The 13,183-nt window shown below is 46.2% G+C and overlaps 1 protein-coding gene across 1 annotated transcript; it reads right to left on the bottom strand.

Annotated features, from left to right (window-relative positions):
• Positions 1–451: 451 nt before the first annotated feature.
• On the bottom strand, positions 452–2,416 carry LOC132872364 (piggyBac transposable element-derived protein 4-like). The gene has a single exon (XM_060907133.1). It carries the CDS (start codon positions 2,414–2,416, stop codon positions 452–454), a length of 1,965 nt encoding a protein of 654 aa, XP_060763116.1.
• Between the last annotated feature and the right edge of the window lie 10,767 nt (positions 2,417–13,183).

The raw sequence follows: 13,183 nt of genomic DNA, 5'->3' as shown, positions 1-13,183 counted from the left end.
ATTTTACATATAATAAAGTGACTAAAAATAAGTGAATCTTCTTGGAGTATTTATTTTGTAAAAGTGTAAGAACCCACAGAAAAATGTAACTGCTGTTATTAGAGACCAAAGGTTTTCAATTCTGTTTCTATTTCTCAATAAAATGCATTTTAATTAATGATTATAAAAAGTGACACAAAGCCTTGGTTGGCGATGTGAAAGGCAGTTAGACAAAACATTCTATGCTAATGTAAATGGATAATTGCTGATTTTGTTGTAAATTCGTGCAGCTCTACAACTAGAACACTATAACTAATAATCAAATCAGACTATAAAGATGATTACAGTACTTGTAACAATTGCCTTTGTGTAACAAAAGTCTCAGTATTCGTTGTGTCACATAACCGAATGAGAAAGCAGACATTAACATAAACAGTACAAAGTCTAATTTAAAAAAAAATGGAAGGAAGGCTTATTTATGGAATTCACTGAAGCACCCCCCTCTACACAGGTGCACATTGCAGATCTTGCAGCCAAACACACTCTCGTGCCGCAGGCCCTTGTTGGTGCAGTTCCGGCAGCGGCGTGAGCGTTCTGACATGCGCTCCAGCCGGTGTCCGTACTCAAGGGGTGAGTCAGCATGGCGTTTGCGGGCAGCTCGCTCCATGCCCCGAGCACCTTGGTAGTCCCCAATAAGTTGCTGTGCCAAGCGCACACGGAAGTGGCGCTGTGTAAACTCCTTGCCATTAAAGCCAGCTGGCGGAGCGCCACTGCGACTCTCACGCAGGATAATATAAGCGTTAACAATGCACAGGTTGACGTAAAACCATAGGAAATAGCGCCACCATTTCTTGCACGGACGTCCTACCTGATAGCACTCCCTCAGCTGATCACACAAGTCCACACCACGCATGTTTTCCTGGTACAAAAGCAGCGGCAGAGGCCGAGCGATCCCATAGCTCGAAAGGCTGCTGCAGTCCCCGTCGCTGCCTTCGCCATCCCGCTTGCCTGGCCCTATGCCCACGATGCCTGGTGCAGAGTTAGATGACAGGCAGCTGACTACCTTGGCATCCCGAGTGACAGTGGCCACTAGATTACCACGCTGGCACTGGTAGAACTCCCCCAGGGCCAGCTTGCCTACATTGCGGGGTTTAAGAGCGTCAGGGTAGCCACGGCGATTTGGGTTGGTTGGCCCGCAGGCATACAGGCCATCTTGCAGGAGCCGCTGCAACAGTGGCACAGACGTGAAGAAGCTGTCCATAAAGAGGTGATGGTAGCGTCCTTCCAGTCCTCTAACCAGCGAGGTAACCACTCGGTGGCCCACTGTACTGGCAGTTGCATCGTCACTCGGTTTACCCACGTAAAGCCGCGTTCGGTGGCAGTAGCCTGAGCGGGAGTCGCAAAGCATCCACACCCTCAGGCCTTTCCGCAAAGGCTTCGAGGGCATGTACTGCGTCGGGGAAAAGCGCCCCTTAGTGGAAATGGCACACTCATCTATAGTCAAGCACCGATTTGGTAAATAGGCTTCCCACATCGTGCTTCCCACTATGTCCAGCAGAGGCCGGATTTTGTACAAGCCATCATATCCGAGCTCGCCTTTGGACGGCTCGGACAAGCGGTCACACAGGTGCAGGTTCTGGTTCAGCTTCTCAAACCGCCTAGCGGTCATTGTTTTCTTAAAACCAGCATTGCCTATGAAAATATCGCTTGCCCAGTACATGCCATAATCCGGGAGCTGATTGATACCCATCAGGACGTTAAGACCTACGTATGCTCGCATCTCTCTCACATCAGTCGGGTGCCAGTGGGCGTCTGATCGACCGCTCCTCCTCTGCCGATAGAGGGCGTAGTTATTTGTTTGTTCCACCATGTGTTCAAACAATGAATCTGGGAAGAGCAACCGGAAATAGTCCAAAGTGTCAGCATCATCCCCTAGTGAGTGCTGAGGGCCACTGTCGGCGCTAAACGCCTCGATCGAGATGACCTGGTCGGGTTCGCCCCAGAAATCCAGAGCGCCGCAGTCGTCATCCAAAAGATCAAAGGAGCCGAACAGGTCCGGACGCTCCTCCTCCTCTAAGTCGGAAAAATCAATATCCGAATCGGTCGACGCGGTCTCTGAGCAGTTGTTCGAGCTCGCATAATAGGACTCATCTTCGTACTCGTCGTGTTTGATCCCGTTTCCTGTCACTAAAATAATGTTGCAGCCGCCTCCTGCTACATAGTCCGCAGCGTCTTCTACCGCAGAGGTTGTGTGTTCCAGCCCGCACTCACCCTCTTCGTTCTCGTCCGACTCGGGCTCCCTGAAAGGCAACTCGAACCACTTTACGTCCACGGGGAGATTTCTCGGACACTCTTCCCCATCAGAGGCCGCGCTCGCTTCTGTGTCCGGACTCGTTTCCAAAATGGTAAAAAGCTCTCCTCTTTTCCGCGCCGCCATGACGGGGTATCGAGCTGCCCCTGCATGAGTCCTTTATTGGTTTCCGAGCCGTAAATAGTCGTCGAAGCGGACCGTGAACGCAAAATCGGCCCAAATGCAAGCACCGGGAGACTCATGGGTCTCGATATGATGCTGTTTTTATCGGTTCGAGTCTCATGGTTCCCGCTCGCGCGCGCGGCTTCAGTAGACGCGTCGTTAGCGCAGTGTGGCCGCAGACGTCAGAAGCTGCTTGCATGTCCTGCTTTGTAAGGGCGTTTTGCGACTGCAGCTGCTGGGGTTGCCAGTTCTTTGCGCTCACAGATGGCCGCTCGCGCTCGTTTTGCCCGTCGGCGGTTTGCTTTTCATCCGCAACAGGACAGGAAACAAAATAACTTCTTCTTCTTCTTCTTATCATTAACTTAATTTTTTTTTTTTTTTTTTGCGCCCCGACTTGAAACAAATCTACCTCGGTGAGTTTTGGTCGCTGTGAAGTTTAGAACCCGTTCCACCGAGAGGCAACCGGGCGGCGCGCGCTCACTCACTCACTCACTCACTCACTGCCGTGAGACACCGTTTAAAAAGCCGTGATAAAATAAAGCGCCAGTTTTTTAAATTCGAGAATGAAAATGTCAAGTGGTCTGACGTTGGATGAACCCTAGCCAATATAATGGCTCCTTGGTGATATTGTTGAATCAGCAGAGACATGAAGGAGACACCTGCTGTAGAGCAGAGAAACACACTGCAAATACATCAGCACAATCAACTGCACAAGGTTTCACACTATAATAATAATAATAATAAAGAGTTATATTGATTAGTAAAATCATTTACACAGTCAGTCAGAGCGCTGTCTGGTTTCAGAGTGTTGTGTTAGAATAATGTATGGAATAATCTGCAGAATGGGTGGTGTAGTGGTTTTGGGTTCGAGCCCAGTATGGAGTTTGCATGTTCTTGCCGTGTCTGTGTGGGTTTCCTCTGGGTGCTCCGGTTTCCCCCACAGTCCAAAGACATGCAGGTTAGGCTAACTGGTGGCTCTAAATTGACTGTAGGTGTGAATGATTGTTGGTCTGACGTTGGATGAACCCTAGCCAATATAATGGCTCCTTGGTGATATTGTTGAATCAGCAGAGACATGAAGGAGACACCTGCTGTAGAGCAGAGAAACACACTGCAAATACATCAGCACAATCAACTGTACAGGGTTTCGCACTATAATAATAATAATAATAAAGAGTTATATTGATTAGTAAAATCATTTACACAGTCAGTCAGAGCGCTGGCTGGTTTCAGAGTGTTGTGTTAGAATAATGTATGGAATAATCTGCAGAATGGGTGGTGTAGTGGTTTTGGGTTCGAGCCCAGTATGGAGTTTGCATGTTCTTGCCGTGTCTGTGTGGGTTTCCTCTGGGTGCTCCGGTTTCCCCCACAGTCCAAAGACATGCAGGTTAGGCTAACTGGTGGCTCTAAATTGACTGTAGGTGTGAATGATTGTTGGTCTGACGTTGGATGAACCCTAGCCAATATAATGGCTCCTTGGTGATATTGTTGAATCAGCAGAGACATGAAGGAGACACCTGCTGTAGAGCAGAGAAACACACTGCAAATACATCAGCACAATCAACTGCACAGGGTTTCACACTATTATAATAATAAAGAGTTATATTAATTAGTAAAATCATTTACACAGTCAGTCAGAACGTTGGCTGGTTTCAGAGAGTTGTGTTAGAATAATGTATGGAATAATCTGCAGAATGGGTGGTGTAGTGGTTCTGGGTTCGAGCCCAGTATGGAGTTTGCATGTTCTTGCCGTGTCTGTGTGGGTTTCCTCCGGGTGCTCCGGTTTCCCCCACAGTCCAAAGACATGCAGGTTAGGCTAACTGGTGGCTCTAAATTGACTGTAGGTGTGAATGATTGTTGGTCTGACGTTGGATGAACCCTAGCCAATATAATGGCTCCTTGGTGATATTGTTGAATCAGCAGAGACATGAAGGAGACACCTGCTGTAGAGCAGAGAAACACACTGCAAATACATCAGCACAATCAACTGTACAGGGTTTCGCACTATAATAATAATAATAATAAAGAGTTATATTGATTAGTAAAATCATTTACACAGTCAGTCAGAGCGCTGGCTGGTTTCAGAGTGTTGTGTTAGAATAATGTATGGAATAATCTGCAGAATGGGTGGTGTAGTGGTTTTGGGTTCGAGCCCAGTATGGAGTTTGCATGTTCTTGCCGTGTCTGTGTGGGTTTCTTCCGGGTGCTCCGGTTTCCCCCACAGGCCAAAGACATGCAGGTTAGACTAACTGGTGGCTCTAAATTGACCGTAGGTGTGAATGTGAGTGTGAATGGTTGTTGGTCTGACGTTGGATGAACCCTAGCCAATATAATGGCTCCTTGGTGATATTGTTGAATCAGCAGAGACATGAAGGAGACACCTGCTGTAGAGCAGAGAAACACACTGCAAATACATCAGCACAATCAACTGTACAGGGTTTCACACTATAATAATAATAAAGAGTTAAACATTGATTAGTAAAATCATTTACACAGTCAGTCAGAGCGCTGGCTGGTTTCAGAGTGTTCTGTTAGAATAATGTATGGAATAATCTGCAGAATGGGTGGTGTAGTGGTTCTGGGTTCGAGCCCAGTATGGAGTTTGCATGTTCTTGCCGTGTCTGTGTGGGTTTCCTCTGGGTGCTCCGGTTTCCCCCACAGTCCAAAGACATGCAGGTTAGACTAACTGGTGGCTCTAAATTGACTGTAGGTGTGAATGGTTGTTGGTCTGACGTTGGATGAACCCTAAGGCTCCTTGGTGATATTGTTGAAACAGCAGAGACATGAAGGAGACACCTGCTGTAGAGTAGACAAACACACTGCAAATACATCAGCACAATCAACTGCAGCCTAATACTGTTCAGGGTTTCACTTATTATTATTATTATCTCTCATCTCATCTCATTATCTCTAGCTGCTTTATCCTGTTCTACAGGGTCGCAGGCGAGCTGGAGCCTATCCCAGCTGACTACGGGCGCAAGGCGGGGTACACCCTGGACAAGTCACCAGGTCATCACAGGGCTGACACATAGACACAGACAACCATTCACACTCACATTCACACCTACGGTCAATTTAGAGTCACTAGTTAACCTAACCTGCATGTCTTTGGACTGTGGGGGAAACCAGAGCACCCGGAGGAAACCCACGCGGACACGGGGAGAACATGCAAACTCTGCACAGAAAGGCCCTTGCCGGCCACGGGGCTCGAACCCGGACCTTCTTGCTGTGAGGCGACCGCGCTAACCACTACACCACCGTGCCGCCCCCTATTATTATTATTACTCATAAAGAGTTAAACATTGATTAGTAAAATCATTTACACAGTCAGTCAGAGCGCTGGCTGGTTTCAGAGTGTTGTGTTAGAATGATGTATGGAATAATCTGCAGAATGGGTGGTGTAGGGGTTCTGGGTTCGAGCCCAGTATGGAGTTTGCATGTTCTCACTGTGTCTGTGTGGGTTTCCTCCGGGTGCTCCGGTTTCCCCCACAGTCCAAAGACATGCAGGTTAGACTAACTGGTGGCTCTAAATTGACCGTAGGTGTGAATGTGAGTGTGAATGGTTGTTTGTGTGTCTATGTGTCAGCCCTGCGGTGACCTGGTGACTTGTCCAGGGTGTATCCCGCCTCTCGCCCATAGTCAGCTGGGATGGGCTCCAGCTTGCCCACGACCCTGTAGAACAGGACAAGCGGCTACAGATAATGGATGGATGGATGTTCAGCTGCTGTGTAGCAAGAAGCACTGTCACTTCACAGCAAGAAGGTTCTAGGTTCGAGCCCCGTATGGAGTTTGCATGTTCTCCCCGTGTCCGCGTGGGTTTCGTCCGGGTGCGCCGGTTTCCCCCACAGTCCAAAGACATGCAGGTTAGGCTAATCGGTGGCTTTAAATTGACCGTGTGTGTGAATGGTTGTTTGTTTCTATGTGTCAGCCCTACGATGACCTGGTCACTTGTCCAGGGTGTACCCCGCCTCTCACCCATAGTCAGCTGGGATAGGCTCCAGCTTGCCCACAACCCTGCACAGGATAATCGGTTACAGATAATGGATATTCGGCTGCTATCTTGGCCAGGTCTCTCTTGTAAAAGAGATTTTTTTTTAATCTCATTGGGACTTCCTGGTAAAATAAAGGTCAGACAAACAAACAAACAAAAACAATTAGCCTGTGCTTGAAAAAGACCGATGCATTTGGATTTAATTTGCAGAATGAATTGAGATTTATGACACTCAACATATTATAAATACCTGCATGAAGCTTAAGCTTTGCGCAGCACAGTAGTGTAGTGGGTAGCACTGTTGCCTCATAGCAAGACGTTTCCGCATTCAAACCTCACAGCTGACGGGGGCCTTCCTGTGTAGACTTTGCATGTTCTCTACGTGTCTGTGTGGGTTTCCTCCACAGTTCAAAGACATGCAGATTAGGTCAAATACCCAGCCACTGGGCTTGTACCAGACAGTGCATACTTAGTGCCAGTCCCAAGCCCAGATAGATTTGAAGGTGTGAGATTAGCATGAGCTAAACTGGTTATTAACCTTCTGAAAATAGATTCATATTATATTATTAAGATCAACTCTCAACACCAGAATGACCAAGTAGTTTCCCTCAAATAATCCACAGACATCCTGAACATCACTGGTGGGGTCGAGGATCAGGGGTCTGTGGGGCATACAGTATACATCACACCTTTATGGAAATCACATATTACAGTTATTATGTTATTGAGTTCTTATTATTCTCATCTCATCTCATTACCTCTAGCCGCTTTATCCTGTTCTACAGGGTCGCAGGCAAGCTGGAGCCTATCCCAACTGACTACGGGTGAAAGGCGGGGTACACCCTGGACAAGTCGCCAGGTCATCACAGGGCTGACACATAGACACAGACAACCATTCACACTCACATTCACACCTACGGTCAATTTAGAGTCACCAGTTAACCTAACCTGCATGTCTTTGGACTGTGGGGGAAACCGGAGCACCCGGAGGAAACCCACGCGGACACAGGGAGAACATGCAAACTCCGCACAGAAAGGCCGTCGCCGGCCACGGGTCTCGAACCCGGACCTTCTTGCTGTGAGGCGACAGCGCTAACCACTACACCACCGTGCCGCCCGTTCTTATTATCTCATCTCATCTCATTATCTCTAGCCGCTTTATCCTTCTACAGGGTCGCAGGCAAGCTGGAGCCTATCCCAGCTGACTACGGGCGAAAGGCGGGGTACACCCTGGACAAGTCACCAGGTCATCACAGGGCTGACACATAGACACAGACAACCATTCACACTCACATTCACACCTACGGTCAATTTAGAGCCACCAGTTAACCTAACCTGCATGTCTTTGGACTGTGGGGGAAACCGGAGCACCCGGAGGAAACCCACGCGGACACGGGGAGAACATGCAAACTCCGCACAGAAAGGCCGTCGCCGGCCACGGGTCTCGAACCCGGACCTTCTTGCTGTGAGGCGACAGCGCTAACCACTACACCACCGTGCCGCCCGTTCTTATTATTACCCTGTTTAATTGTTCACTTGGGTTTAAGGCAAAACCTTAATAAATCCAAAAACTTGTAGGTCTATAGCTACATCATGTCAACATGCATCTAATATTAATAAGTGATTTCTGTCTGTGGAAAGTTCAAGAATTAAAAGGCTTTCTGGCTAAAATAAGTCGGCAAATATGAATGCACACATTAACTAATGTTCATGAAATAATTCTGTCCTGAAGAGGTTAGTGGAATTTATTTTACAGCTAAAAGTTTGACATGTAGCTGCAACGTGAAATTTCAGTCTATTATTAGCTAATTATATATGTAATTAAATTCAGAATGACTCTCTTCTAATACTGTGTTATAAACAAAGCATTTAAATGTATGTTAACACATAAAATCATGGTTATACAAACCAAAGCTATAAAGGAAAAACTAGATGCCTTTAAAAAAAAAAAAAAATCCTCTCTGCAGTATTTGCAGGTTCCTGGAGCTGTATGCAGTTACTGCTGCAGCCCCCACTGACAGTGCTGCTGGGGAGGAGAGCGCTGAACCAATAGGGGCAGAGAAAGACAGAATGATAGGTGAACGGGAGATGGAGAGAGATAGGAAAACAGAAAAGAAAAAGGAGGATGAGGTTCACTCATACAGCAAAGAGTTAACCTCTTTTTCTGGACAGCGAAAGTGGCAAGTGAGTCCATGTCTGCTTGTGTCAATCTTTGTGTCACTTGGCACAAATATTTCTACAGCACATCAATATGTATCGTGTGCAGAACTTTTTTTTTTTTTTTTCCACTGAGAGACACTGCAGATGAACTACGCATATAAACCTAAAAACCGTAGGACATATTTGAGAGATGAGACATTATGCAGTACCTCAGTGTTTTTTGTATAATACATTTAAAGCAGGACGGTTGCATGGAATTTGCTTCGAGCTCTGACAGTGCATCAGCATCGAGACTAAGCATTGAGATTGGAATAGAACAAATAAAGACCAGTTAATGAAGGAAGAATCAGATTCGTCTTTGAGTTGGCTGGGATGATATGATGCAGTGCCTTGCATAATCAGAGTATATGAGACTTTTTTGAGATCGGAACACACAATGGCAAAGGCTAGGTTTGCACCACTACATAAATGAACTATTTCAAAATCAGGGTCAGATCTTTCTCCTGAGCTTTACTACTACATCCTGAAGCAATGTTTATGCTGTTTATCTATATATGACCAATACTTAGTGGAAAACAAACACATCCATACCTTAAAAGTACAATGAAAGGTATAATTTAGTAATAAAGCAATTTATTTTGCCACTTTGCTTACTGGTGATTATGCCCAAAACAAAGCGAGCCCTCTTTGACTGGACAGTCTGTCAACCCTGTACCCATGTGTCATCCCTTTGCCATCTGCCTCAAAAATGGCACACTCCACCTGGACTGGGAACACATTGAGGCTGTTTTCTCTCCACTGGGAATAGGATGCCATTGTGCATATACTAAAATGCCAACCGTGCAGAGCAGAGGACAGTGCCAGTGTCTCGCTTCAGCAGTTTTATCCACCTCTTCCAAAGATAAATGTTTGTTTAGTCACATTAGTAAGCAGAGTAACGTAATTACTATAGCTTCTGTGCATTTCATGTTTACTGGAATTAAGATAAGCACAACTGATATGAATGGTATTATCACTGAGGTTTAGACAGGACCTTGGCTGATCTTAAGACTCATCATGGTGTGATACGTTCCTGTCGATAATCTTATCATAAAACGAGTGGTCTAATACACAATGTAGTGCAATACTAGCTTGTCTGCAGCGCTGTTTATGTACTTACAGCTTGCGTTCAGTGACAAGGTGTACTTTGGTGTAACACAAGCAAATACAGTATATTCTAACAGAACCTTATGTAAAGCTCCACAGTCATAATGCATATTACAGATTTAAATCAGAACTAAGGGCACCTTATTACTACTGATTTGTTGGTGGTTGCTAACTTTTTTTTTTCTGCATCCAGTCTTCCAAACTAGCATCATGGTGGTGCAGTGGTTAGCACTGTTGCCTCACAGCAAGAAGGTTCTGGGTTTGAGCCCAGTGGCTGGCAGGGGCCTTTCTGTATAGAGTTTGCATGGCGCGTGTGGGTTTCCTCCTGGTGTTCCAGTTTCCCCCACAGTCCAAAGACATGCAGTTAGGTTGACTGGCTTATCCATAGGTGTGAATGTTTGTTTCCCAAGCCTGGAAATGGGAGGGTTGTGGCAGGAAGGGCATCCGGTGTAAAATTATGCTCCAATTCATATGACATGTGGCTCAATAGCAACTCCACATACAAAAGTAGGACAAGCTGGAAGAAGTGAGTGAGTCTGCCTCAATACATAATGATGAATTTTAGTCGTCATGATCGATCATCATGCTATAATAAGAATGCTATAATTAGTATGAACAAGGAGATAGTTGGTGTGCAGAGACATATCTCAGGCTGGAGAGCGTTAACATGAATACAACTGTGTGAAATTCACCAAATAGTGCAGAGAAGATACTACTGTTGTACATTGTAGTTATTTGATTATTCTGGTTATTTCCTTTCCTTTTTTTTTGGACATGAGGGAACTCAGGACTGGAAACTCTCAGATATTGTTAGTAAGCGATACTATACAAAATCAGTATTGATTTCAACACTTCAGGCAACATTGAAATTTGACGTGGAAATCAGATCAAATGACATTCAATGTATGTGCATTGAAACATGCAACTGGTTCTTACATATTCATCTGTAAAATATCATTGTACAATACCGTACAATAATTGAAATGTAACAACTACTTAAACTTTAACTACAGTGTCATATAGGGGGAAGCCATGGCCTAATGGTTAGAGAAGCAGCTTTGGGACCAAAAGGTTGCTGGTTGGATTGCCTGGACCAGCAGGAAAGGCTGAAGTGCCCTTGAGCAAGGCGCCTAACCCCCAACAGGCTGCTCTGCATATGTTGTACTTTGCTCTGGATAAGAGTGTCTGCTAAATGCCATTAATGTAATAGTAAAATAAGACCTCTATCTCCGGGGCAGCACGGTGGTGTAGTGGTTAGCGCTGTCTCCTCACAGCAAGAAGGTCCGGGTTCGAGCCCAGCGGCTGGCGAGGGCCTTTCTGTGCGGAGTTTGCATGTTCTCCCCATGTCCACATGGGTTTCCTCCGGGTGCTCCAGTTTCCCCCACAGTCCAAAGACATGCAGGTTAGGCTAATTGGTGGCTCTAAATTGACTGTAGGTGTGAATGTGAGTGTGAATGGTTGTTTGTCTCTATGGTGGGGTTTACATTAGACCGTATCAGCGGATCATCAGATTAACGTTTTTAAAACGATTAGTGTGCACACAGCAACGCCAATACACGATTTGCGTGCACATAGCAACGCCAATACACGGATACGCTCGGCTCCGCAGGCATCCTGCGCTCCAAATCACTCCGCCCTGAACAGCGAGTGCCCTCTGGAGGGTGCGCACTCCGGCCCTGCGCAGCTCACAGAGCGCGCGAGTATAGCGCACGAGCAGTGATTTGGGACTGAGCCGCTGTGTGTGTGATCTCAGTGCATGTCGGGCATGCGCGTCACTTACCACTTGCAAGTGGAAGGATGGCAAGCCTAAAGACAATCATAACTATACAATGGGCAGTATTTGCATCAGTATTTGCAGTATTTTCATACTTTTATACTCTTTAATGAAAGGTGATACAAGGCGGAAGTCCGCGCCGTTTTTCAGCAGTCGCGTCACATGACCAACGCCAGCGAATCAGGAAGGTGGATGTCACAGTGACGTTGTCCAATGACGACGCCAGCTAGAGCTCAGCACAGCGTATCCGCGTATTCTCAATGTTTACACAGCACCGGACCAGACACGAACTGGATTGAATACGTGGACCCTGGCGGATTCCCGTTTCCCGGCATTTCCAGGCGTTTTAATGTAAACGGACAGTGCATCCGCGAAGAAAACGAGACAGATACGGTCTAATGTAAACTTGGCCTAAGTGTCAGCCCTGTGATGACCTGGCGACTTGTCCAGGGTGTACTCCGCCTCTCACCCGTAGTCAGCTGGGATAGGTTCCAGCTTGCCTGCGACCCTGTACAGGATAAGCAGCTACAGATTATGGATGGATGGATGGATGGATGGACGGACCTCTATCTCCCTCTCACCTCCCTTTCAGATGGACTTAATTTTTCCCCTCTGACCACAAGATGGCAGCACTGGATTTATTCAAGCTGAAAAGATTTCCTTCCAAATTCTGACAGCATGAGGGTCTTGAATAATCATTGTTCTTAAAGCTATGACAAATAATTCCCTTATGGAAATCTGTTGGCTCTTTCTTCATGCTAGCTGATGATGTAGAAAAATAACAGACTTTGTTCAACCTTCCTGAGTCAGTAACAGAGCTGATTTCTGAAAGTATTGTGACTTTTCAGGTATTGCACATGCTGCGTCAGCTTTGAATTATAGCATAGATCCTCCAACAGAACCCTGTAATTGCGCCTTGATGTTAATGATACCTACTTATTTTCAAATTCCTTCAATTAGTAAGGGGAGTTTTACACACACACACACACACACACACACACACACACACACACACACACACACACACACACACACACTGTGTTGTTGTTGATCAGAAATGTATTATGAATTGCTCACTGAAATGTAAGATACCCGTAATTAAATGGAATTACATTTGGCACTAGTAAGTTTACTATGCAGCAAACAAACGCTCTACTTCACCACACCTTTGATATGAACTGAGTTTCAAATAATATGAAATGATTTTCAGTGTGTATAGTGTGTTCAGGCAAGCCAATATGAGAGTGAATCCACGATTCGGGTGCCATTTCACCTTTGTAAAAATTCAATTTTGTTTAAAAAATTATTATTTAGGGCGGCACGGTGGTGTAGTGGTTAGCGCTGTCGCCTCACAGCAAGAAGGTCCTGGGTTCAAGCCCCGGGGCTGGCGAGGGCCTTTCTGTGCGGAGTTTGCATGTTCTCCCCGTGTCCGTGTGGGTTTCCTCCGGGTGCTCTGGTTTCCCCCACAGTCCAAAGACATGCAGGTTAGGTTAACTGGTGACTCTAAATTGACCGTAGGTGTGAATGTGAGTGTGAATGGTTGTCTGTGTCTATGTGTCAGCCCTGTGATGACCTGGCGACTTGTCCAGGGTGTACCCCGCCTTTCACCCGTAGTCAGCTGGGATAGGCTCCAGCTTGCCTGCGACCCTGTAGAAGGATA

This window comes from Neoarius graeffei, chromosome 24 (assembly GCF_027579695.1).
Source record: "Neoarius graeffei isolate fNeoGra1 chromosome 24, fNeoGra1.pri, whole genome shotgun sequence".
NCBI lineage: Eukaryota > Metazoa > Chordata > Actinopteri > Siluriformes > Ariidae > Neoarius > Neoarius graeffei.
Note: the sequence above shows the minus strand (reverse complement) of the source record. Positions and strands in the feature narration are given on the sequence as shown.

Coding starts and splice junctions, on each gene's coding strand:
- LOC132872364 (XM_060907133.1), bottom strand. CDS start 2,416: ATGGCGGCGCGGAAAAGAGGAGAGCTTTTTACCATTTTGGAAACGAGT.